The 27946-nt window shown below is 38.2% G+C and overlaps 1 protein-coding gene and 1 long non-coding RNA gene across 2 annotated transcripts in view; both read left to right on the top strand.

The window, feature by feature from the left end:
• The first annotated feature begins 4484 nt into the window (after window positions 1-4484).
• Window positions 4485-27946, top strand: part of LOC110362259 (uncharacterized) — a 108883-nt gene continuing 85421 nt past the window's right edge. The window contains exons 1-9 of the long non-coding RNA XR_010474337.1: window positions 4485-4717; window positions 8567-8603; window positions 9041-9212; window positions 9842-9918; window positions 10840-10917; window positions 14695-14834; window positions 15780-15846; window positions 16534-16636; window positions 17281-17322. This is a non-coding gene — a long non-coding RNA (uncharacterized LOC110362259). The remainder of the gene's footprint in view (window positions 4718-8566; window positions 8604-9040; window positions 9213-9841; window positions 9919-10839; window positions 10918-14694; window positions 14835-15779; window positions 15847-16533; window positions 16637-17280; window positions 17323-27946) is intronic.
• ZNF281 (zinc finger protein 281) lies at window positions 19269-24338 on the top strand. The gene has a single exon (XM_005499001.4). It carries the CDS (start codon window positions 19544-19546, stop codon window positions 22172-22174), a length of 2631 nt encoding a protein of 876 aa, XP_005499058.3. The 5' UTR covers window positions 19269-19543; the 3' UTR covers window positions 22175-24338.

The raw sequence follows: 27946 nt of genomic DNA, 5'->3' as shown, positions 1-27946 counted from the left end.
CATGATGAAGTGCTAGATACTTTTTCAAGATGTGTTAAGTGAAGGAAAATAAGCGATGGCAACAGCTTTCCCCAAGATGTAGGAAGCAGCAGCAGAAAAAAAAAAATCTGCATTGAGATCAGGCCTAAATAGGAGTGATTCCCAAATTGATCACGAGAAATGTCTAGCAAGGTAGCATAGCTTATGTCAGAAATAGTATGAACAACAATGAGAAATATGGTACTGGAGACTGAAATATGAAGAAAATAATGGCAAAAATTAATAGGGAGAGATGACTGCATGAAGATGACAGGAAGAGGTAGGGATGCCAGAGAAATGTGAGAAAAATATATAAACAATTTGAAAACAAATGAACACCGAAACTTCTGTGTGATAGTGCACTGCAGACAGATGAGGCAGACACTAGGAGAACAGGGACAGGATTGCTATTGTAAGAATTATCTTGCCAGTTAATAAATTCATTCTTATTTTTAATTTCTTCCTCACCTAAGGGTAGTAATTTCATTGTTTTTACTGTCCTTTAGTCACTGCGTCTTTTTGAATCTCATCCTTCTTGGCCTCTTCTCTTTCCATTCTTAAATTTTTGTTCTGTTTTTTCCTCAAGTATCTGATGCTTTCTCCTTTACACACCTTATTTGGGTCATAAGCGGTGTGGAAACATTGAGTTGAAGTGGCTAGTAGAGGAAAATTATTATAGGATCTTTTTTCTCCTTTTTTATTAATCCTTAAATACTTAGACTCTTCTGTAAATATAAAATACCAATAGCCAAGTTCTTGTTGTAACTTACTGTAAGTAAATCTGATTTCCTAGCTAATTAAATTAGGACAGTGATCTGCATGGTCAGCTCGGTTGAGCACTGGCAGATATGAGATTTATTATTTGAGTCACTGAAACTTGCTGGACAATTTAGTGAAACTCCCACCCACGGTAATGGCTCTCCAGCTGTACGTTGGTTTAAGTTGCATGGAGTGTGCTCTCAACGGGAAGTCTGAATGAGGCCACTTAAAACAAACAAAATTATGAAGCTGAAAAGCCTGTACTACTTTGCTGCTTTTTTTTTTTTTTTAATCTGCAACATCAAAATAAATTTAATAGGGATACATGTGACATTAAAAATAATAATTAAAATTAAACAAAAAAATTATTTGTCTTTCTGCGGTAGTAGCCTGTATTGATACTTAGGCAAACAAAATAGAAAAGAATGTCCAGAATAAAACAAAATATTGCTTTTTAAAACATTTTAATTCATCCTACCAATATCAAAAATATGACTCCATAGAGGAAATGCGACCATGTAGAGCAAGGTAAAAAAGAAAATAAGGATAAAAAGAAGGGGGGAAAAAGAAGGCAGAAAAATTATTAATAGGTCTGTAATGATAGGAAGTTTATTCTAGGGTTGAGGTAAAACTTTATGGTTCATAAATAGCAAATTCATTATATTTTTAATACTCGGGTTATATTAACACTATATAATATCTTTATGGTACCATTAGTACCACTTAATCCAAAACTCAATCTGGAAATAAATATTTCCAAATCTTTTTTCATGGATCAATTGGGTAAATAAATTAAAAAAAAAAAAAAAAAAAAATCTGATTAGTGCATGGCTTGTTCAATCAGAAACAGACTTATAAATGTTTTATGTCAACTCTTACACAGAGTTCTTAAACGTTGACAAATTAATTTATTTTAAAGGCCATATCAAGGTGAAAACACCAGGGCCCTAGGCAGCAGGACAATACATCACAGAGCCATTTCTCATTCAGTCACTGTAATGGTAAAGTATATGTTAAGACATAAAACCTGATATGGTTTGTTAAATATTCATTTATAATTTGCATTCATTATGAAATCGTGTGTTGAACTAATCTTTAATCTTAAAAATACATAATGTGTTGTAAAGTCTATTTGAAAGCATAACAATAAATATTTTATACTTTTCATGTTGCTTTTTAAAGGTTGACTGGAATACACCAAAATGCTTGTCATTACTGTCATTTAATTATTCCAAAGAGATTTGGTCTACACTGATGTTGACTTCAATAATTTATTTCAACATTTAGGTCAATATAAACAAATACCTGTTTGAGAGATGGCCTGGTTTATGATTAATGACAATTTAACTCCCCCAGTACTCCACAGCAACACTGTAGTTCATTGTCTGAAACATTTGCGGTGCAATGCGGTAGTTCCAAGAGGCTTATTACAGTGGTCCCTCACAGTTTGCTCAGTGCCAGCAGTGACCCTTGCTCTTCTACATATTCTATTTCATTGCTTGTGATTGCTGGAGATTTTATTTATATGATAGAATAGCTTAAACATTTTCACCGTTGGGATATACTGACCAGAATGTAGTATCTGCTGCATTTCCGTGGAACTGCTATTGAATTTGCATTTTGTACCCTGTGAAGAAAGGCCTGTATGGGAGGGCTGAGTGTGATGGAAAAGTGATTTGTATTAGAGGAGACGAGGAGCTACTCAACGAACCATGTAAAAACAGTTCATTAAAATGTTTATGTGCTTGGCTGGTTAATGCAAAGAAAGCTTTATTGCAGTCTTATAAAACCTCAGTAACTTCAGGTTGAAGTCAGATCAATGCATCTGTAATAATACAGACAAATGCCCAATTCAGGTTAAGGACAACCAAAATCATGGCAAGAAATAAATTATTGAAGTCTCCCTTCCAAATCAAAACACATTTTAGTATTTAGCTTAAAGAACTACGTTAACTACGGAGCTTTCTTACTTGATGAAATGTTTTTGGACAGAGCTACGCGCTGTCTAAATTTCCTGGATCTTTTCAACCCTGAAATGTCCATTAGGTGGAAGCTGAGGTGTCTGAATGTTTGCAAACTTCAGCGCTTACGCTGAGGTACTGTGAATATGTGGGATGCACTCAATTGTGTCCTGTAGGTGCACTATGCACCTCACTTTACATACAGTTCTAGAAGAATTCTGGTTATCCTATTTTTGAAGACCACAGTAAAGAATAAAGAAGTTAAGCCTCTAAATTATATTTCCTATTTAATTGTTGACTTGTCCTATAAGTAAGCATTTATCTGAAAATAAGGATGTCACTGAAATGGCCTTTTGTTTGTTTTAATCTAGGAACAATGAGTTACCCAGAAGGTCCTGAAGAGAGAGTGGGATTGACCTAGTTAGATGGTATGGGATTAATATCAGTAAAAGTAAAACCCTTGTAAAATAAAGTTTCCTGCTCTCTGTCAGAGACAGTGGCAGAGAAACCTAGAAAACTACATTTCTTAGCTTAGCAGGTGTTAAGCAAAGAGTGCCTGCAAGGAACAGGACAGCCTGGAGATTCTCCGAAAGCTAAAAAGTTGGCCTGCATATGAACCCCAAGAAGAGTAGGTGGAGCTGTTTGAGAAACCATGCTGGGCCGTTGAAGACTTTAGAATGAGTTGGGTGGTGTTTTTGATAAAGTAATGAAGCAGATCTCTCTCCCCTAAAAGTAATACCTTAGTTGAATAGTGGGGTATCCACTCTTATTAATCCTGTTCTCCTGAAAATAGTGGTAAGAAAGAAAAGAAATACCTTTAAAAGATGCATAGTCAAGAGCAACCCCCTCATTCCTAATCAGCCACATCCTCTCCCTGTCCTTCTGGAGAATATGGCCCATCAATTTCCCCATAAGATGACGGGGAGGCAAAGCAATAGTTTAGCATCCTATGCATTATCTCTCTTTTTATGATTACAAATAGAGCATTTATGTTCGCTGACCCGTATCTCATACCAGACATCAGTAGCCAGGTCCAGATTTAGGTTATTGTTCCAGTGCTGGATTAGGCCATGTGATCAGAATCAAATTTATCTAAAATGATCACTTGATTGTGATGTTTCTTATTGGCACTGTATGTATGCACAGCCCAAGCCTGAAGACATAAAGCAAATGCTCTGGAGCCCCCAAAAAACAGTCATCAGTGCTTTTACCATGAGCTTCAGAAAGGTTGAGGAGACGCTCTGTATTGGGTTTAATTAAGCTGTCCTTTTGCTTGCGAGCTGAAAAGGTAAAAGCTAGTTTGCTCCCCATGTGGCTTTCACAAACTCTTTCAGATGTAGCTGTAAGCTTATATGACCCTCAGTCCTGCAGCATATCAACTTGATGTGTGTAATTGATTACTAAACATTTTTTTACAGCCTGTTAAATGGTAAGGCTTAAAAAAGTAATGTATAAATGTTGATTAAAATGCTTTTGTACAGAGGGGTCAGAGACATTAGCAAGTTAAAAAGAAAGTGTGAGCTCTGTTGTGGTACTTCTAACCTGTATGCTTTATTTCGCCTAATTGATCCCACATGTCTAAGGTTTTTTTGTTGTCAGATTTCAAGCTGCAAATATTAAAATGCATTCAGAATAGAGTGTGTTTTAGTAAGGACACTATACAGAATGCTCAGTAATGTAGATTGCTGGTATTATAATGGCGGTGGTTATAAAAGGAATAAATGACCACAGGGGCTTGTAATTGTGGGGTAGGGTAGGAGAAAAAAAATCAAGATGTAAAACCTTAGAGTAACAGTAAATCTGAAATGGATTAATATAGACATTCAAATGATAATTGCCAGTAATTTTGCTTTTATTAAAATTTGTGAGGGTTTTTTTAATAACAGACATAAGACATAATGTATTTTTTCAGGGTTCTGTGATAGCTAACCAACAAATGGAATCTCTCACAAAATATCTGCAGTTCCTGTTAAAGAAAGGTAAGATGCTGTTAAAAGTACAGGCTGAAAAGCATTCTGAATGTACATCTGTGAGGATTTTGACTTAATAACATAATGACTGGGTATCTGCAACAGAACAAATTGTTTATCTGTTTGTAAAAAAGTTAATTACAATTCCTCAACCCTTGTTTGGGAAACAATGTCTCAAAAGTTTAATAAGCATAACTTTTTAATACCAATATGATATTCTGTATTTTTTTTCTTTAAACTACTCGTACTGTTAAAGAAAAGGGGTAATTTGCTAGAGTTGCTCTGTCAAGGTAGTTAATCTATGAAATTCACGGGATTAGAAGAATAGTTTGGTCATTACTATTTCTCTGCTAATTATGCCCTTTAATGCTAGTTACAAAAAGCAAAAAAGCATTCACTAGGAATTGTTCACAGACACATGTGATGGTGAGTATAAACTGAGAGTTTCGTATATATTCACAGAATCACAGAATGTTAGAGTACCCAATGCATAAAAGCAAGTTTTAGTCTGTACCAATCCAAGCAGGATTTGAAACAAGTCATTTAGGGGTGAAAAGTTCAATGTTTCATGTATGGAACTCCTGAACTACCCCCTTCCTTTACATAGGCTGGTTTGCCTGTTTTTCCTAAAAAGCCTAAATGCAGAAGCTTGGTTATCTTGAAAACTTTTAAAATAAATTTAAACATAATTACATACTTTAATTCTCTGGAATGTGGTAGTTCAATTCTTATTTCCATAAACAGGACATTTCAAAGGGATGTTTTCTATTTGTATCTATGCTATTTGAAAGTGGATAGAATATTTGTCTGGATGGTAAACTCTAGCAGGTGTTTGGTGTGGATTTTTATTCTTATTTTCTTTTTATTCTTATTATTTATTTTTATTATAAAGTTATAAAGTTATTCTAATTGGTAACATCACCTGCCAAAGGTAATGTGCCACTTGTAATTTCAAAAGTTGCTCAAGAAGATGGAATTAATTGAGATTTTAGATGCATTTATTTTTCGTGTAATCTAAAACTATAAATTGTAGTGACATAACCTTAATGTTATTTCAGTTCTACCATTTATCTGCCAATACGATCGATACTCTTAATGCTGTATGAGATTTTTAAACCTTTATTTTAATTTATTTTTTAAGGAGAAGATAAAATAGGTTTAATTAAAAATAAACCAGTCATCATTAAGGTACTACTTCTAAATTGTTTCAAGCATGTGACAACTTTTCAGCTGCATAGGACAATAGGAGTTAGCCAAAATGAATTTACAATCAAAACCAGACAAAAGCTCCAAGCAATAAATCCTATTGTAGTCATAAAATGATAGGGAAAGTGACAGGAGGAAATGAGAAAATAATATCTCTCTTCATAGGAGAGTTGTTTTATTTTTAAAATTTTGCAGAAAATTACCAGTAAGGCTTTTTTTTCACTGCACAGCGTCTTGTTTATACAAAATTACCTATGTGCCTGACTTGAACTTGAAAGCTGTGTAACTTGGACAAAATATTTCTGGAGTAAGTTTAATTTAAGACAGCACAACAACACTGAAGTTAGAAACATGTTTGTGTCTTTTTTTCATGACTAGCCCATGTCTATTCTCTATGAAATTGATGTCAAAAAAGTATTATATATTTTCAGTGGGAAATAGAAGGCTGCCCTCTACTATCCTTGTCAGGACGTCGTATCCCTTTAATCATACTTTTCATTTCAGTACATTGAAATTTCCGTTACCAAGGACAACATCATAAATAAAAGTGTTTGTGAAATTTTTACCTGCAGCTTCCTAACTTTGTGCATTAAGCATGAGACTAGCAGAGAGGTGGTCAAATGTGAAAATTTATAATCATTTATTACGTACGGCTGAAGCGAGAAGGGAATAAAAGCGTGAAGGCATACATCTATAAACTGAAGCAGAAAAGCTTAAATGAAAAGTAAAGTGAATTTCTGTGTCTTGTCATAAAGTAATGAGAAGCTAGAGCTTTATTCATAGCAACCCAAGATGCATTTACTCTCAATCTAGCTTTAGCAGTAAATGCTTCCCTGATGTATTGCTTCAGACTTACAAAGAAATATTTGTGCTCTACATAATAGTATAGTTAGGAGAATTACTGCATGGCTGAGGAGATTCTATAAAGGTTTATAGCTGGTGGTGTTACTGTAATTTAATCACAATGTAGCTAATGTAGTACTTTAATATCACAGGTTACTTTTTTATTTACCATTTATTAGTAACTGACAGTCAATCATCACTACATCATAAACAAATCACACAGGATTCTATAGGAACCCTGAAGTTCCACAATGGCTGCACTGTAGCTCTTAGACATGCCCCATAATGAGCTAAACATCGAATTATTTTTTAATGGAGTAATCATAAAGTCAGGGTTCTTCTTTTCAGTCCATCAGCCAAAGAAAACATTCCATGACGTGAATACAATTAGTGTTGCATATTGTGCATGCAGGTGTGAGGCAACACACCAATCCCATTACATGCAATACTGGAGAATGTTTTCAAAAATATGAAGAAGACCCAGGCAAAACACACCGTCTATAGGAATTTGAACGTATTGACAAATGAGTTCATACAGACTAAGAATAATCTTCTCAATGTCAGGCACCATTTTGTTAGGTTTACTCTGCTTTGTAAATTGAGAAAGTAAATGTCGCTAGTAAATGTGGTAGAGTCCATCCACTGTGCTTGAGGCACTGAAACCCCAATGTATTTTTTTTTTTCTTTATTGTTCTCTTTAAGATACAGTGTAGGATTGACTCCTTCCAATTTTGTGTTTGTGATCGCCTTTACGTGCAGAATCACAGTATTACATCTGAAGCTGCTTGAGTTAGCAAAATTAAATGCTGATTGGAACTTTGAAAGTATTGCCTCTTCAGACTGAAAGTCATGGTTCTCCCAAGACCCTAAAGACGCTGTGTTCTTTCAATTGCAAACAAAATCTTTGTTTGTTTTCCAGTACTCTCTAGCTGTAGGGGAATGACTAGTAACCAACATAAGCTTCCCATGTTGATTAATATGTAGTAGGAATAAGCCACACAAAGATGTATGTGTCGGCTATCGGTGCACGTCCTGTGTATGCTGCAAAGAAACAGGTTGAAGACCAAGTGCCTTCGATCACTCAAAAGGCTTGCCAATGAGTCTCTTGATACACACTCTGGCATGGCTTATTGCTATTAGACTATGCCTCTTTAAATTAAAATTTCATGCAATCTACCTTTTCATGGAGAAAAATACTCCCTACAGGAGAAATGTAAAATATTTGGAGGAGGGATAAAAAAAAAAAGTGCTTTGTTATTAGACTAGAATATGAAATCTCCTCTTCCATTCAGCATTGCATTGTTTATATCTGCAGGTTCTCCAGACTAACCAGACATTTCCAAGTATTAAATCTGATGTAAAAAGAATCCTGCTGATTTGACTTTTCTGAAGTGACTACCTTAAACCCAAACAAACAAACAAAACCAACTACCATAAGCAAAATAAAAAGATAAGGAAACCCAAACCAGAAACCCCACTTTGCTATTTGAAGGCCCTGTGAGCATTGTTTTCCCTAAAATTACTGAACAAATTTTTCAGGTCACAGCAAAGCCTTGAGTTTATATATGTATTTTTTGACCATTTGAAGTAAGAGTTTTTCCAAAGGAACTGGAATTACTGTGGTCTGTCCTTGTAGTTAGCTCAAGTAAACTGACAGTTGTGCCATGCATGGCCAAATGAAAATAGCTACTCAATCTTTAAACGTAAAATTATTGGTAATATGTAAAAAAGAAACGTAAAAAATGTAAAGGAAGGCACTAGTAGAAAATCATATGAATTTCTGTCTCTATCTTCCTTTTTGCTTTTCAGTAGCTGCCTGTCTACAGCCAGTTTCAGCGCTTGAGTGGTGAGCAAAGATCCAATTTAAATCACACTGCATGGAGATGAATTAGTTTTTAGACATTACATGATATTCTAACTGCTGTACGTTTTAAGGGCATTTTCTGGTTAGATTAACAATGGATTTAATTGCAGACACTAACCTTTATTTTGAAAGGATGCTTTTAATACCATATGCATTCAACTAATGCCTCTTTTGTGCAGATATCCTATTCATAGCCTGTACTGAATGTTTAAAGCTGTAGAACTGTTGTTTCTTTTCACAGAATTACCTTTTAAGAATTATTCTCCTGGCTAGGTTCGGACTAAGTTTCTGGGATTTAGCCTATCTGTTCTAATCTGGTTTTGATGCACTTGTCTGAGCAGCCTGATACAGTCTGCTACTGCTACTGTTCCTCCTATTGTTTAAGCCTTTCCTCCTCTCCTCCTTACCTTTCCTCACAGACCTTCTGATAACATCGCCCCCAAGTTGCTTTGCATGTCATCTGGAGTGGCTGCTTTCCCTTTCTGGCTAACCATGTGTGTAATGTCAAGGAGGACTTACGCTATGAGAGTGGGAAGGCTGGGACAAAAGTGTTCCACGATAGTTAGGGATGGACAACAGGAACTGAAACAGGTGACGCAAAGGAATGTGAGACAGTTCTTTGGAATATAAAACTCAGACAACTGCTTTTCATAAAATACGTTTTTAGAGCACTTTGTCTCTTTTGCAAACTAATGTGGAAAGAGACTTTTTTTTCTTACTATCTTGAAGTTGCTTAATTGAATTATGAATTATTTAGTGCTAGGCAGAAATTAAAACTCAGTTCAGCAGAAATGATGTGTGAACTTGCATCAAATGTTCTGACTAGTTTTCTCAGAAAGAACATTGAAAGTGTATATTGTTTTTAGAGGAAAATAATGTGTCAACATGCTCATCCCTTTAAAATCCACTACTTTAAAATATACTTCTGTGAGATCTTTAAATACTTGAAAAAGAAGCGCAATTAAATTTAAAAGTTTCTCACCCCTTCAATTAAATGTTTTTCTTTTGCTATAAAAATTGAGAACACATGAATTTTCAGTCAGTCCTGAGGTAGCAATTAATTTCAGTGCCTATTTTGAGACAGTAGTTGAAAAATCAATTATTTATATAGCCCTACAGTTACATGGGCTTTTTTGTAAGGTAAAGGGCTGCAAGTTCTTTTTATTAATTATACCTGAGATACTATTTTATATTTAGCATTTCTCGAATTTTTACTAAAGGTCAACTACCACCATCAACTGAGCAGTTTAAGGCTTCATCGCTTAGTATGCAGCAGAACTATGAAGAGTCCTTCAAAGTATGTAAGCACAGTGGTTTTTAGTGCAACTGCAACAACACAAATGAAAGCAAAATTTCAAAGGCGTATTTGGAACCCAACATACAGTATAAATCTAAATAGTTGAGAGAGCTTCATTATGTGTCAGCAATGAGAGCCCATCATGGCTTTCACAATCATGTGGCAGCACTGGCTCAAAAGAACTCAAATTGTGAACTGAACATATTTGCTATGGTACAATCAAGAAAATGTAAGCATGACCTTTGGAAACTACTTTCATACTAACGTTTTTAGACTTACAATAAACGTCAAAGTTTCTCAAAACAATGTAGTGTATATTTGACACTTGGATCTTTGGTTTGGAAACATCTGGCTTTTTCCTTTTTTAGCTGAATTATTTTCCTTTTGAAAATACAAATTGGAAGTTACAAAATTAATATTTGTAACTTTATTTTATTATGAAAACCAGGCCCCATCTTGCAAGCAAGGATTAAAACAGAAAAACATTGGGGGGCGGGAGGGTAGGAAAAAGAAAAAAAAAAAAAGGAAAACAAACCCCAAACAAACAAAACAAAAAAAATCACTCCACCAAACAATACAACCCTATTTCTGGGTAGCTGCTGGTTCTGCTAAGAGTTTCAGATCCACAACCATAATATCAGGAAGTTAATATATGGGTTTGAATATTATAGTATATTATTATGGGCCCATCAACATTTCCCAGATATGCAACGGTAGTTGAAGTCTAATTCAGTTTAAAATTTATTTTGAAATCAGTACAACTGAGATGTCTGAAGATCTGTACAAATCTAGAGCTAAGTAATTATTACCTCTCACAGAAATTCAGAATTGATAGAGGTGTGTGATATCTTGTAAGAAGTAGCATTCAATAAGTTCTGATAACAGGGATCTTAATGAACATGTTTTATGTTTGATTTTAAGGCAGTTATTCTTGCATCAACAATAGGACAACAGTAATATATGAAAGGTCACAGATACAGTGATCTTCTAATATTAAAGGTGAGTATTGTTCAAAAGAAGGATTCACTGACCGAGTACTGGAGGAGCTACAGGCAGCACGTAGGGCTGCCTTGTCTTTATGCACTTTTGTGCCAATAACTGTACTGCTGTGTGCCAAGAGCCTTTCTGTAACCAGGCAAAACTCCCATCTGAAAGCCCGAAAGGACTTCTGCTAATAGGGGAGGGGTAGCATCAGGTAAGTAATACAAAAAGCTGTATTTGGAATGCGACCTCAAATACTGTGTTTCTTTTCCGGTGTGTCTCCAAATCTAATGCAAACAGAATTGATCTGATGTGAAAAATGGGGGAGAGGATGTGGCAAACCTGTTCAGTCACATCACAAGGAGATTAGGTCTATGGGAAATAGTGTCTATCACTAATTCATCTGACTGAAGAGAGTTTAGACAGCTTTTTTGAGGTTTCTTTTAGGCTAGTAATGAAATCTAGGATGAATAACACTCCACCTAGAATGTGTGGAAGTGTATGTGTATCTTAACATCCTAAAGACATATTTTAAGCTTTATGGATTCTGGTTTTTGCACGATGTAACACATTGCAAACAGGTATTGTCCTTATTTGTATGTGTGTTAACTTGTTGTGTGGAGCAGACCAGCCTTTAGAATGAGAATATGGTGTAATTTTTTTTCAATACAAAAGGTTTTAAAAGATGTTATTGTTTTAAAGAGCATGGATTAATTATTTGAGTGAAATACAATCCATTTCCCTGTATGTTCCCTAGCTCACTAAAAGTACTTGGAGAAATTTTTATAAAATAATTACAGACAAAGGTTAAATAACAGACAAAGTAATCTCGGAGCTGATGACAAGCACAAGGAATAGATGGCAGCTGGAAGAAGGTATAAGCTGATAAAAGTAAGCAGGTAGAATGAAATTGGCACTTGTTTCCAAACAGGTAGCATTCTGAATACAACGTTGTATAGGAAGACACTTCTTGTACAGCGGTGGAATTGTGCAATGGCATAGCAAGATCAAGCTCTGAGCACAAGATAGTTGTCGTTTTTTAAAACTACTTTGTATGGATGTGTATGAACAACAGGCTACTGAAAAAAAAATGGACAGAAGCATGACACTGTCATCTTTCTCTCTGTGACTGGGGCTGTATCTATTTAGATATTTTATGTATACAAGATGGTGTGATTATGATAATTAATTTGATGAGGAAAAAAAAAACCTGGCTTCATTTCTTGGCTTTGCATGTAGTCAGTAAGTTGTGAAAGAGTATCTTGATTTGTAAACCAAAACGCTGAAAAGAAGAAACAGGAGCAGGAAAGCCTTTTATAGTATGATAAATTTCCTTTTAAAAAAAAATCCTGAAATGCTTATAGGTTTATTCCAAAGGCCAAGTTGTCCTCTTTAAAGACAGGCAGAAAAAAGACTCTTATCACTTCAAAAAGCAGATCAACACATTCTTATCTAGGTGCTCCAGTAGGATCTTGGGAAGGTGGTTTAAAAAACCTGGCAGATGACATACTTAAGTCATGTTACAATTTTGCTGTATCTGCCATATGATAGCTTATTCTCACATCTAAACAGCCTATCCCTGCTTAAGCAGAGAGGTGGACAGGTGACCTCTGTAAGTCCCTTCCAACCTTTTTTTTTTTTAAACATGAAAATTTCCTTTAATTCTAAACATACCCTTGTGTGGAGAGTTTATTGCTGACTTTATCTAAAACAAACTTCAGGGTAGGCTTGCATATGGCAACACAGAATGCCAATTTGATAAAGCTGTGGAGAATCTGAGTTGCCCTTTTGATATACTAGATCCCAGTTATTCTACTGCACATATTTAATATAATTTCATCTAAAATTTCTTGTTTAGCTCCTTAGTGACCTGAAAACCTGTGTACTTCATTTCTTGCAAAGGTTCTTGGTGTGGAATCCAGAGTGATGCTCTACCTACCCATCTCCACTTCATCTGACATTAGTGGAACTATCTTTCTAACACGGCTCTAAACTAAGAAGTATCATCTACTTCTATATGCAGCTGGGGCAAGAAGACTTAATCTCCAAGGTCATACCAAAGAATCTTTTACAGGGTACCTTGCTGATCTGCCCCAGGGCCTTTGCTATGACAGTATATTACTGCCCAGTTTCTGAGGATCTGTTAATTCGGTAGCATTACAAAACTCCTGTGTGTCTGTGTTCTTTTATTTTGGTTTTTAAACTTCTAGTTTTTATAGCAGAAAATCTGAATCAAAGTCACCTTGTCTACTCCTGTTTGCTAAGTCTGCAAGTACTAACTTAGGTGATAACTGCAAGACCTGAAGTAGCTGCTTGTGGGACAGGGACTTCAAAATTTCACAACAGTACTTGCTTGTTAACTGTTGAAGTAAAGATTTTAACTTCATCTATTATAGAAAAATCTTGTCATTTTGGAACTTGGTATACTTTGCATTAACCCTCATGTTGCCGGACACAAGTTTTCTGAGGCTTATAGATTCTAGCACTGGTTTGCATCTAAAACAAAACCAGTAAGCCCTTAATCTATCCTTGCCAAGACAATTTTTTTTTTTTTTTTGTGATTACAGAAAAACTGTTTGTGTGAATAAAATGAGTTCTATTTGCAATCTGCAGTTTTCACTGCCACAATACAGTTATTTTTAATTAATGAAAAAAAAAGCAGAATTAGTTCCATATGGGTGCATAGGATCTACCATCTTTCTCTCTCTCATATAGCAGAAAATTTCTTGCACCACAAACATTTTTTAGTGATGATAATTTTTATGGGCATACTAGAGGCATTTAAAACAAGTTGTTATTAGTTATTAATTTACTAAGAATGTATTTCATTGATTTTAATTCTTCTACATAGTGTTTACAGGCATATTTTGCAAATACGATTTTATTTAACTGAGCTTTTGAAGTATTCCAGTATGGATTTTAGTAGTTGAGAATTCTTAAAAATCCTTCTTAGTAATGTCAAACAAATGAAAGATCAAAGGCTTAAAAATTGAAAGAAGGATGAAGTAACTCCACGTACTTGAAAATGGGTATGTTGAAAAAGTGCCGAAATTCAAAATATTAAACCTATCAGTGTAACATTCTCCACCACACCAAAAAAAATAGTGTAATTTATTGTTTAATCTTGAATGAAATATACTTTCTATAAAAGGAAGCTTTTAGGAAATGTCAAATGCTAACAGACTGAGAGACGCGTTAAAATCAGGGAAAGAATCTTCTGATAAAAGAACTGCCATGCAGGTTTTTGTTGCCCTAAAGCAGAATGAACTTCTGATAAGAGTGTAAACTTTCAGTGGTACCACCCAAATTGGAACAGATCCTGACAAACTTGCTAAAGATTAGAACTGTCCCTAGACTGATTTATTCAAGATAGCAAGGACAATTCTGTGAAGACCTGCCAAGTGTAAAAGCTGAGCAATCCCTTTACGCCCTGCACAGAGTGACAAATAGAACTGTAATTAAGCACATGGCAGTTCTGTTCTTTAGTCTCCAAAAAGCAGGATTCTAGCTCAGCCAAAGGTTTTTACCTTCTAGTTGATGACTACCAAGAACAAGTCCTGCCTCTCAACGAGACTTGAAAAATGACACATGTGCTTGTATGTTCTCTTTTTCTCTGTGCATGGTCATCTAAGCCTTTAACCTTGTCGAGGCACAGATGCCTTTATTCTGTGTTTATATGGTACTTAGCACAGCATGGTTACAGTTCCTCTGGGTGTTGATATGTGCTATCGGAACACAAAGAAAACATTCAAGTGTGCCTTCTGTGCTTCTTAATGAAGGATTTTTTTGTTTAAGTCCCAACAGATATAAAAACCAGTTCTGGATAAAATTACTAGCTTGATCACAACACTGCTTAATTCCCGGAAGCCAAAGAACATCTGACCAGCCTGAGCCACTGAAGGGTTGAGGCAGCCGCTCACAGAACCATGCTGCAGGTAACACCACTGCCTGCTGGAGAAACAGAGCAGCTCTTACTTCTTCGCAATTAATGAGCTAAAGAAACTGAACTATCGGTTATGTGTGATGATATTACTTTCACCATTTAAAACCACCTGAGGATCTTTACCTCTTTATTTTGATCTCTGCATAAGCTAGTTTGTACAGGTAATTGTTCATGACAGTGTTGTGTGGAAAATTACCCCTCTCTACCAGTTGTGGGTGCCAAGATCTTGTAACTCACTGTGAGCAATCAGTAAAATCCCTGTTGGGCTGATTCTATCAGCATAATTCGTTGACGTTAAAGGAATCCTGCCCTCTGCCCCACACAAAATGGTAAAACAACACAGGACAAAAAAACCTCTCAGAAGTCTACAAGAATAATTAAGACAAGAGTGTCCACAGCACTTCGTAGCTCTAACAGTTAAATATTTAAATGAGGTGGTATCAAGGTCAAGAAAAAACTTGGCACGCCAAGTCAAGATCTGGAATCTTTACTAATTTGTTTCGGAATTTTCTGTAAGATTACCATATATCTAAACCTGAATATCTAATTATAGTTTGTCTGCCTGTGATTATAGGAGATTCATAGATTTTGGGAGAGACTGAGAAGCAGTTAAAAACATTATTTGTGTGCTTCTAGGTTAAAAAGAAAGCATGCCAGTGTGTTGAAAAGCTTAATATTAGTCTTAGTCTTAATATTGTACCAAACAACGCTGTTTGGACTGACAGTTTTGGCCAGACTTTTCACTCATCGAAGTACATGAATAACAAGCCACATGTGATTTTACTCACTTTTCTGGGAGAGGCCTGAGAAAAGAACTTGTACCTATGTTCAGTCCAATTATGATGTGCTCATCTTACATCTTATAACTTAAATATTTATCTCAGATAAAACTAAGTTTATTTCGGTATAGCTTTACTTAAAATCTTCTTTTTCACAGTCTAAATGCAGATTTCAGATGATACTGCAAAAGGACTTAGAAGGGTCAGCTAACACTATTTAAAGAGGTAACTGGGATTTTATTCTACAAGCAAGTTTGTATGTGAGTAATTCACTTACCTGAGTTGCCAAGATTCTGGATTCTGTTTACAAATAAGCAGCATGATATAATTGTGGTATATTTCATATGAAAGCACACTCAGAAATGTAGCTGTATGTTCTTTGAATCTATTTTTACTTATTGCTGAGGTCACTGATGTTATCTGTAAATACCTGAAAGGAAGTATTGGATTTGGGCTTTTCTTAAAAGCTAAACAATAAAAATGAAGCAAACCCACTCTTTCTCCCAAGGATTTTATGCTGACATTTTGTAATCCATGGAAATATTATACATGACTGATAGCTCTTACTATTTTCTGCCTATTTGCTGATGAGCAAATTCAGAATTAATCCAGTTGTTTTCAAGTAATTTGCATGTTGGATTGAAATGTTGTAATTTCTTTCTTACTCAAATATAGTTTCTTTTCAGAAAATATTTTCTGTCTCAAAGTGAAGTATTTTTCTTTATATACTTGAGTAGACAGCTTAAATATAAATATTACAAGATAAGGTTGCTTTCCAAATAAATTTAAAAATAGGTTATAAGCACATGGTAAATCTGAGTTACAGAACCATTTTCTTAGGAAGCTTTCTCTTTTATGTTTTATTTCCATGTGCTATTCTGTTCTTCCTAGTAACTTGCCTGTGTTTTTCAGGATTCTGCCTGCAGATTGCAAGAATCAGTACCGTGTTGCACTGCTAACTTAGATCCTGGAAACACATCCTTTAAGGTGAAAACGTTCAGAGCAACTGACTGAAGTGAGTGGTGTTGGGGTTGGTTTGTTTGTTTGGTGGTTTTGTTTGTTTTGTTTTACCTTGTTTTGTCTAATAAGAGACCAATTTGAAGGAAGCTGTTAAAAGAACTTTGATAAATCATGTATACTATTTGCTTACTTTCATTATTTCTTTTTTTCCGTCCTCATACATCTCTTACTTTCCATTTAAATTTCTAAAATAATTCATTGAGGGTGTGTACATTTTGCAGGAGTAGATTTTTAGTGTAGAAATTAGTAAATGTTTTCCTAATTTCATTAAAAAAAATCATCTCCTCCTCGGTTTGCTTTAGCATCTTTGTGTTTTCACTTTTATTTTTAATTTATTTTGCAGTTTTATTCAGAAGACCATTCAGATATAAAATTAATTTTTCTAATTAATGTTTTAGATCCTGTAGTACCAAGTTTTTCACTGCCAAACAGTTGAATACCATGAACACTGTAGGGATGCACTCCCACATTATCAAATAAATGCTCAAGGTACAGCTTATAATGTTGAAAAATAGAAAAATAAATTGACCTTGATGAAGTGTGTCTTCTTTTGTCTGTTCCCATGAAAGTTTATTTCAGGTATTTCTACTGCTGAAATGATTAGAGTTAACAGCTTTTTCCCTCCATTTTATTTTACAGGGTCTCTTCATCTTCCTGATATATGGGGTGTACAACACAGAGGTAAGTCTGCTTGGAGTATCTCAAGGCTGACAGAGTGAATGAGAGAAATGACAGGTTTCTTATCTTGATAACTGAGGGACAAAGTTGGCTTTCCATATGAGTGTCCTACTGCCCTTCATGCTTGGACTGGCTTATATGCATCCCGGCTTACCATTAAACACAGACACCCTGAATAAAGGGACAGACTCATTTCTCACAGGCATTGACTAATATTTTACTGCTGCTTTAAGTTTTTTGAATTCCTGGTCTTTCTTTTAACACTTAGCAGTCCTAATCCTCCATTATTTAATTTACATTTTGAAACGAGCTGTTAAGTTTACATGCTATTTGAAGGAAACTATTTAAATGATAAAAGGAGCAAGTTTTAATTAATTGTCTTCTAAATTTTTTTGGTATAGAAATTGCATCAAATTTCATTTTTTTTACATCAATAAGATATTTTTGAGATTTTAAAATTTGACTCAAGACTTTGCACCAGTTAGGAAAATGAAAAGTAGTTGATCATTACAGGTTGAACTGGCACAATGGGATATGTTTTTTTACAGATAAAGTATAAAAATCAGAAGTAACTTATAGACCTTGTTGCATTACTTGCATTAAGTTAATGATCAAAATTAGTGTTTAAAATGTTCCAAGTTTTTGTGCTAAGGTACCTCTGCAGTTTAACATTTTAATAGAATTTGCAAGTCAGTAGTAAAATGCTATAGAAATATCAAGGGCTTTTGTGGTCAATAGTTAGAAATGGAGCAGAATTCTATTCTGATTTTATTAGCATTTCAGTGGGCATACCCTATTAGAAAAATAGTGAAAAAGGTATTCTGATTGCTTTCACCTAAAAAGCTATTAGAAAATAACAAAACTTTTATATTGTTTCTGTTATAAGGATAAATTTCTTCCACATGTGCAACTGAACCAATGAGCTGTGTTGGTGGTGAGGGTTGTGTTGTGACAGTGGCCAACAAATCCCGCAGCTGGTGAGGCTGTGGGCAGCGGGGCCAGTGAGGTGGCGTGTAGGTACATGTTACCCCCTGTCCACGGCTGGACATGCAGCGGTTGTGCACTCGTTGTCATGTTCATGGCCGGTGAGACGTTGAGTGATGTGGATGTACTGCCTGGTTCCTACGTGGTGAAGGATTCCAGTGACATGGGCGCCAGTCGTGTGTGTAAAACACGCCCGATCGACAGACACGGTTGAAATATTCTTTATTTGTAGTATCTCAGTCCTGGGAGTAGCTTCATTAACTTGATGGCGTTATGTGCAACCATTCGTATTGAGATGAGGGTAGCAACGGAGATACTAGGATCTGGCTTTGTTAAAAATGTCGCATGTCAGTATCTCTGTAACGGCCTTTTAAGGAGAGTACCCGCTTGTGGTGACCGCGCAGCGCTCCGTGGCTCGGGTGGTTTGTACATTCGTGGTCGGGCGATCACTTGAGCACACGTGAAGCGGCACCTGCGATTCCGGTTACAGGTCGCGCCTCCCCAGCAGCGGGGCGGGAGCCGCTGGCCGGCCCCGTTAGCTGGCAGGCGGCGCCAGCCGCGCACCCTGCCCGCCGCTCGGCCCCGCTCGGGAAGCCGCCGCGCTCTTTGATGGCAGGAAGGATGTCGCTCGCGCTATTCTTAGCAACGCGGCAGCAAGCCCCAAGCGCGTGTTCGCCACGGTCTCTCCTGCGCCGCAGACGGCGCTGGCGCTGCCCGGGGCTCCCGCGGGAGCGGGGCCGAGCCTCCGGGCAGTGCCACTGCCGCCCCCGCGCCGGGCGCGCCGCGGCACGGTTCGGGGGTGGGCCGGGCCCCGACCCTCGGCCCTCGGCGGCGGCGCCCTCCCCGCGCCACGCGAAGGGACCGGCGGGCGGGGGCCGTCGCGCCTGCGCGCTGCCCGCCCGCTGGCTGCCCGGCCGGCCGGGCCGTTCCCAGCGTGCCGCGCGCCGCGCATGTGCAGTGCGGGGCGCAGGGGCTGCTAATTCCATTGTGGAGCGGACGCGGCGTTATTTTTAACTGGAGGCGGCGGCGGGAGCCGTAAGTGCAGCCCGGGCCGGGGGCCGCCCGTCGGCGCGGGTGGGGGTGGCGGCGATGCGCCCGGGCAGCGGCCGCCGGGCCGCCGCGGGAGCCAGCCGCTGACCGGGCGCCCGCCAGCGAGGCAGCGAGCGGTGTCCGGCGGGCGGGCGGCGGGTCCCGCAGCCCCTCTGGGCCGCGCCTCCTCCCCGGCCCGCCTTCCCGGGGGATGAAACTCGGCAGCGGCTTCCTCGGCGGCGGCGGCAGCAGCAAGAGGGCGGCGGCCATGGAGCCCACCTTCCCTCCCGGCATGGTTATGTTCAACCACCGCCTGCCCCCGGTCACCAGCTTCACCCGGGCGGCCGCGCCCCCCCCGGCGGCCCAGCACCCCCCGCAGTGCGTGTTACCTCCGGCCTCCGCCGCCGCTTCCTCCACGGCGGCGGCCGAGCCCCCGGCGCCTCCTCCCCCTCAGGACATGACTTTTAAGAAGGAGCCAGCGGGTGCTTTCCCCTCCCTTCCCTCCTCCTCGCAGAGGAGCCCCTGGGGCTTTCTGCAGTCCCTAGTGAGCATCAAGCAAGAGAAGCCCAGCGAGCAGGAGGAAGAGGAGCAGCCGCAGCACCATCATCACTACGGGGGGCTCTTTGGGGGAGCAGGGGAGGAGAGGCCCCCTGGCCTGGGCAGCAGCAGTGGGGAAGGAACCGGACAGAGTGTGATTCAGGACCTCAGCCTTCTTCACCACCTCCACCAGCATCCCCACCGAGACCTGTTACTGAGTGGCAGAGGCGAGGGTGCCCCTGGGAGCTCCGCTGAGCCAAAGCATGATACCCAGGTCAAGAAGGCAAAGAGGCCAAAGCCAGAAACTCAGGGAATCAAAGCCAAGCGGAAGCCCAGCGCTTCATCCAAACCCCCCCTGGTGGGAGATGCAGAAGGTGCCATTGCGTCCCCCAGTCAGAAACCTCACGTTTGCGAACACTGCAGCGCTGCCTTCAGGAGCTCCTACCACTTGCGCAGACATGTGCTCATTCACACTGGGGAGAGGCCTTTCCAGTGCAGCCAGTGCAGCATGGGTTTCATCCAGAAGTACTTGCTGCAGAGACATGAGAAGATCCACAGTAGGGAGAAGCCTTTTGGGTGCGACCAGTGTAGTATGAAGTTCATCCAGAAGTACCACATGGAAAGACACAAGAGGACGCATAGTGGAGAAAAGCCATACAAATGTGACACTTGTCAGCAGTATTTTTCAAGGACTGATAGACTGTTGAAGCACAGAAGAACATGTGGTGAAGCCATAGGTAAATCAGGTGCTGGAATGGAGCCCGGGTCATCAAATAACATGGGTAGCTTGGCTGCGTTGTCTCAGGGAAATACAAGTTCCTCAAGGAGAAAAAGTAAAACAAAAAGTGTATCCACTGAAAACAAAGGAAATAAGTGTAGCAGCAAAGTAACTGAATCTCAAGTTGCAAGTAATGTGGCCATGCCAAATTATGCAGTTGATCTTCCTATTGTGTCTTCCAGTGGTGGTCTAGTTGGCACGGGTGTAGAAGAAATTCAGAAAAAGGTGCCAAAATTGGTCTTGAAAAAAGGAAGCAGAAAACAGGCAGATAAAAATTACCTTAATTTTGTATCACCGCTGCCTGATATTTTGGGGCAAAAACCACTATCTGGGAAACAGAGCAGCTCTCTAGGCTTAGTAGCCAATACTGGTGTAGAAACTATTGGCCTTCTCCAAAGTACAGGTGGTAAACCAGGTCAAATAAGTAGCAATTATGATGATGCCATGCAGTTTTCAAAGAAAAGAAGATACCTACAAACTGCAAGCAGTAACAGTGCCTTTTCAATTAATGTCGGACACATGACTTCCCAGCAGTCCGTCATCCAGTCTCCAGGTGTTATGGATAATGAAGCTCCCTTATCTCTTATTGACTCAGCATCTTTAAATAGCGAAATAAAGTCTTGCCATGACAAGTCTGGTATTCCTGATGAAGTCTTACAGAGCCTTTTGGACCAGTACTCTCACAAATCAGAAGGCCAGAAAGAAGATCCTTTCAGTATAACTGAACAGCGTGTGGACTTGCACACCTCAGGAGAACATTCAGACATGGTTCAGGAGGAAAACTTGAGCCCTAACTCTCAAACAGTTTCAAATGATAAGGCAAGCATGTTGCAAGAATACTCAAAATACCTCCAACAAGCCTTTGAAAGAACAACCAATAGCACTGGTTTTGCTTTTGGACCCAGTTTCCAGTTTGTTAGCTTGTCTTCAACTCTCCATAACCACACTCTGTTTCAAGACAAACAGATTTACACTACATCTCCACTTGAGTGTGGCTTCAGCCAATCTGTTACCTCAGTATTGCCGACTGCGTTGCCAAAACCTCCATTTGGGATGTTGCTTGGATCTCAACCGGGCTTTTATTTGTCTGCTTTGGAGGCTACGCATCAACAGTTGACTCCTTCTCAAGAGCTGGATGATCTCATTGATCCGCAGAAAAACTTAGAGACTTCATCTAACTACCAGTCAACATCTCAGAAACTGACCGGCCAGAAGGAACAGAAAAACTTGGAATCCTCAACGAGCTTTCAGATCCCATCTCAGGAGTTAACTAGCCAGATAGATCCTCAGAAGGACATAGAGCCTAGAGCAACCTACCAGATCGAGAACTTTGCACAAGCGTTTGGTTCTCAGTTTAAGTCGGGCAGCAGGGTGCCAATGACTTTTATCACTAACTCTAATGGAGAAGTGGACCATAGAGTAAGGACTTCAGTGTCAGATTTCTCAGGGTATACAAATATGATGTCTGATGTAAGTGAGCCATGTAGTACAAGAGTAAAAACCCCAACCAGCCAGAGTTACAGGTAAGGTCCCAACTGTGACCGGGCTGTGGGGTCTTTTTAATGTAATTTTGTTTTTCTTTGACAACACTGCCATTGGAATGTTTCTACACGGTCCTATTAAGAATAATGTAACATGCCCTTTCAATGCAACTTTTCATATTTAGTTTATTTTGTTAGTGTGATTTTTTTTTTTTTTAGATCTGTTTATTATGGTTTTTAATCAAAAATCAATAGATGAAAATAGTGTTTTTTTTCAAGTGACAATGTTTAGCAGTCAGATTTACATTATATAGATTGTCAGGGAATAGCCCAAAAGTTTAAAATGCAAAAAATTAACTTTGTTCCTAGGACTAAGGTTTATTCTAATTGCTTTACTCTCAGGAAAGTGTAACGGAGCATGGGAATTCTATGCACCACTAGTGTACTGGAACTTCCAATTTACAGGTAGTGACAAATATATCTCAGCTTTTTGAGGAAGGGATCTATGACATTTCAAATTGCTGTCTTTTACGTCTGGGCTGATCTGAAAGAATTTTGCTACCTAAATCTTATTGTTTTTAAAGTACTCCTGTTCTTCCAGGTGATGCTCATTCCAGGCAGGTGGAGCAAATATTCTTGGGTCTGTACTAAGAGCCCAGAATGGTAGCTTTAATATAAACAATAATGTCCCCAGAACTCCCGTGTAAGACTGTAATTCCATAAAGAGATTCTGTTGACACAAACCATGTGAATGAAACGTGCACGTGTGGTTCGTGTCGTTAGAACCCCAACTTGAAACTGCAGTCTCAAACCAGATATGCTTTTGGGATACAATTATTATACATGGTTCAAAAACGTCAGCCTCTTGCTCTTCCTCTTTTCTACATTCTTTTAATGTACAAGGTTCCCTCTCAAAAGTTGTACTCCTAATTCCTCCAGACTTGATCTTGGGGTTTTCCCCCCCTTACTTTATACCTTTTCTTGTTCTTCCCTACCCACTCTCTTCCCCCCAACTTAATAGCTAGCATTTTAAAAGATTTACATTCCAGAAAGTGCATATCTTATTATGTACTTCCTGATGTCTTATGACATCAGATTATGAACAATAAACACCCACATGTTTTAGAATCATGTCAAGGTTTCCACATGCGATAAGAAATAATATACTCCCAATTGTACATAGGGAGGCCTCCGTCCTGCGTCAGGCTGGGCTGACATGGCCCCATGCCCACAGCGCACCCGTGCTGTCACTGGGGCTCTCTGTGGGCGTGGGATGTGCCACGGGTCAGTGCTGCACAGCCTAAGGCTGCAGTTCTCTCAAAGGCTTCTGGTGATGATGTCAGCTGCAAAAGTAGAACTTGAGAGGCTTGTTAATATCAACAGAACTTCTCTTTGGAATTATTGCCTTACTTTATGTATATTTTGTGGTACATTATTTATTATATGTGAATCCTGATTAATGCCTGTGGAGCCACGGAAACCTGCTAGAAATACTGGTGGCCATTCAAAGCTGCTGAAAGGCAGTGGCACTGCTCGAAACCACTTTTTGAAAATGTATTTTTTGATTAGTTTTTTAATGTAATTTTGGTGATGTTTATGCTGATGGTTTTTTATGTACTCTTGGTGATGTTTCAGTCTTACGTACTCTTCTGATGTCAGGAAGGTACCAGTGGTTGTTTGCAGTCTTATTGTGTAATCAGCCTATTGCAGGCTTCCATGTATAATGAAGTTATTAACATTGTGCAAGTGTAAAACACTTCTGTTATGAAAGTGGTGTATTATTAAACGAATTGTTACAAAAATCCTGGATAATTTCTCCCGTTGTCCCTCACCACTAAAAATTGAAACCTGAGCCCACTTGTAATCTCTTTTACTAGCTGAACTATCTACTATTTTTTTTCTTACTAATCTAGAGTTTGTTCTCATAGAATCCGTGTAACTCCATTAACTTTTTCTTTATACTTGATTATGTATTTCACTCTATTTCAGTTTAAATAAGCAAACAACAACTGTTTTCTAAACACAGAACCCAGCCTGTTATCAGGGATGAAATAGTCCGTAACCACTGTGTTGGCTTTTTCAGTACCTTTTCTTTTGTTTTACAGAGTTTATAATTTACATTCTTTATATTGTGTGTAGTAGAAGTTGCATATGTATTGTTCTGGCTGTTTGCTTTAACTTAATACTAATAAAACCCATTATTCACAAAACCATAAAGATATCACTTCTATTATCCAGTCACACTTCTGAGAACCAATTAAGGAAACATTATGAAATTAAATTTTGAGAAGAAATATTATAACTTACTGGCATGTTTTCACTTGTTTTCTTCCTTCAGTTTGTTTTCGGGCCAGATAATCTTGAGTGCACTAGTTTAGAAACAGTGGCCCTATCTCACACTTTTAGCTTCCAAGGCAAAAACTAACAGATTTCCTTAAGTTAAAATGTTGATACAACCTCATCTATGTCTTTTCATATATGATTTTGGTTAAAAATAAATAAATTGCCTATTGTTAACTTCAGAGACATTTTGTAATTGCTGGAAATCCAGAATGACACATAAAATACAATTTTTTTCAAAGTAAAGGTTTTAGAAATTTATTTTTTTTGTTCTCTTTTTTTCTTCCTGTTCTAACTTCTGTATTATAAGGAAAGCCTAGTAAAAATAGTATTATAACAAAATATTTACAAGCATTTTAGATAATCTGAAGATAGTTTGCAGACCTCCTTGATCTGTATTTTTCTTCAGCTTTGCATGTGAATATGAGAGTAGCAGTGCGGAAAGTCTCAAAATTGTTGAAAAGTAGAGTGCTGAAGAAGAGAAGACAACAATTTGAATCAAGGCAATGGCATGGACAAGACAAAAATCATTGGCATGTTGAAAAGCAGAACACTTTCCAAAGTAAATATTAAAGATACTAAGTGTTTAATATTGAGAACATTGCTAGGAACCATTTAGAAAATCTGAGGGGGAAATTATTGGAATTTTGTATGGTCTTCCTGCAGCTCAGCCGTCATTCAAAAATGTTTCTAAATAGAGCTAGACTTTTTCCTAAATTAATATGGAGTTCAAGTTTATTTGTCTTTAAATAATGAAGGTTAAGGGTATGGTAAAATGCATAGAAATTGGGGTATGGCTTTGCCTGCTAGATATTAGAAAGAATTATGTAATAAGTGGTCGTAACCCACGTGGACTAAATCTTTAGGGATATGGCAGAGCAGGAAAAAGGAAAGCAAAATGGCCTTTGAATTTTTTTCCGCTTTCATTCCTGGTTTAGTTTTTTTCTTGTTTTTAGAGGAATTATGGGAGGAGAATGATAACCTGTTTCTTACCACTAACAGGAGTATAAAGAAAAAGTGATGTAAATGATGATGGAAAATTGTACATAAACTTCTTATTGTGGTAGCTCACATAGCACGTTTTTTTGCTTTGGAACAAGTGCATTACTGTACCCCGAATTGTGGATGTGTCTGTCTGCCCCAAGCCACTAAACGTGTGTGTCTGACGTGCCTGCAGATGATCTGGAAGAGTTAGGTAAAATTTGTAGTAGTTCCTGAATTACTTGAATTGGACACAGACTTGTGGGTGATGGGTGAAATTTTAGAGTAAGAGACTGGTGAAATGAAAGGAGAATTAAAAAAAAGAAAAGGTGTGAAGTGAGATCACAATTTCAGATTTACGGACTGATGATGAAGAAAAGCTGCCTGATGCCTCGTGGAGACCTTGAGAAGATATTGTAATAAGTCAGTGTATACCATTAGTGTGTTTTTGTTGTTTCCATTGTTTGTTCTCTCCCCCCACACCCTGCCCCCGGTTATATGCAGGAAAACTGTATTTGTCTGAAGGATGCTTCTGCTTTTTTCCCCCACCAAGTAGAAATCAGTGTTTTTCATGGAAAGTTGCAGTTGTGATTATGGAAATGTTTGTTATACCTGAGAAGATACACATGAGAATGTGTAAGTTACTACCTCAGTTTTTTATTGTGTGTATTGAAGGGAGTCAGGTCTGTTTAAAATGCAAGATTCTGTTTTCAGCCCCTGCTGACTACCAGCTTTAACCATTAGGGCTGGAGTTTTTCAGGCTTTGTCTGTCTTGCACTCCACACACTATCTTCTCTGGGAAACTTCTGCAAAAATTGCTCATGTATTTCCTAGAATACAATTAATGAGGAAAACTTTCTTGTTCCACTGGCCTTTTTATCCCATGCTGCTTTAAAACCAAGTTAGAATCATCCCTCCCTGAGGCAGGACTTCAGGTTGATGGGTGTCCCTGGTTGAATCACTGTTCTTGAAAACCTGATAATAATCAGTTAAGAGTTTTTGAAAATGTGTTTACATTCAGAGATTTGAAATTTTGGTGGCTATATGTCCGAAGGTGGCCCCTCCAGGACAGTGGATCAGGCTGTTACAATTGTTTGGGGTGTTAGTCCAAGTGGTAATTTCTTCTGCTATGTCCTATGTGAGGGCATATGTTGCATATTCTCGGACTGGAGTTTGTTTTCTGGCTTCTTATATAAACTGTAGAATCTTCACTTATAGTATTCTTCTGAGGTGACTTTTGTGCAATTCTTTTTTTCTGTACAAACACTTGAGAAAATAAGGTATAGTATTGTGCACAGCATTTTGGAACACAGGATATTTATACCCTGTTTACCAAATGAACAGCTGTGATATAGCTTGTTATCCGTGTTGTTCAAAACATTTATTATGTCTTCTTTTCCACTTGCAGCTAAAACACAGATTTATTTCAGTATTTGTTTTCTCAGAAATGGTCATGTCTGGCTATGTAACAAACGCAAACAATTTTTTTTGTATTCTTATACTGTTACGCTAATGTCGTGGGGTTTATAGATACTGATGCTAAAAGTTTACTTTTGGATGCCTCGTTTCATTTTGATACCTATGACCTGGCAGGATAGGTACTGGAATTTCATCCCGTTGACGCTGATTGAAGTTGAGTTCCTTGGTATAAGACCCCTGCTGTTTCAGACTGTGTGTGGAGAGAAATTCAGTAAGAGTTACTGGCTTAGTAAATGTGGAATAGCTGATTGTCTAGAATCAAACAGAAGCTGTGGGGAAGAGTTGTGTGGTATTTTGATTCTCTAAGGTGATAAGCAAGAGCTTCAGTCACTAGGTTGTCTTTTGCATTTTTTTGTGTTCACTGTAAATGTGGTATCTGTAACATATGAAACCGGGTTCTGCAGATAGCAGCCTCATTAAGCTTAGTCCTGCTTCGTTCTCCAAATGTTGTTATCCGATTCACTGTGGACATGAACATCAAGGCAGTGTTGCTTGGAAAGAACAGTGTCATCATGTAAATAGTCTGTCATAAGCACATGAGAATGGGGTGAGTTGAGGATTAAAAGGAAGATTTAGTTCTGCTGGTTTTTAAACTTATAAAGCTTGATTCATAATGGTTATAGTAATTTATGTTTTTGTATATTGCATACTATTTTATTACTATTGATACTTTTTTAAAGATTTCTATTGAATTTGGTAATTTTAAACCCAAGGCTGTTCTAGGTAATAGTATGATGCTGCACTAGAAAGCTGCCTGTGTACTTGGGGACTTGGTATGAAATTTGATAAAATATTATCAAGCCAGACTCGAGGAAAGAATTAAGAACTAATTTAAGAATGTTTCTTTGATTATTTTAGTTTATCTTATAATGTATTTTTAAAAGTCTCTTATTTAGTGCTACAAATATCAAAACATTCTGTGATCTAATGAGGCATGTAATGATTATTATGCAGAATCTGCAGCAAGCATCGGATGTTCTGTAGCATCGCGTGGCACCTTCGATGCTAAACCCTGCTT

Source organism: Columba livia, chromosome 8 (assembly GCF_036013475.1).
Source record: "Columba livia isolate bColLiv1 breed racing homer chromosome 8, bColLiv1.pat.W.v2, whole genome shotgun sequence".
NCBI lineage: Eukaryota > Metazoa > Chordata > Aves > Columbiformes > Columbidae > Columba > Columba livia.
Note: the sequence above shows the minus strand (reverse complement) of the source record. Positions and strands in the feature narration are given on the sequence as shown.

Excerpts from the sequence above, each read along its gene's own strand:
- ZNF281 (XM_005499001.4), top strand. The coding sequence starts at position 19,544 with ATGAAACTCGGCAGCGGCTTCCTCGGCGGCGGCGGCAGCAGCAAGAGG.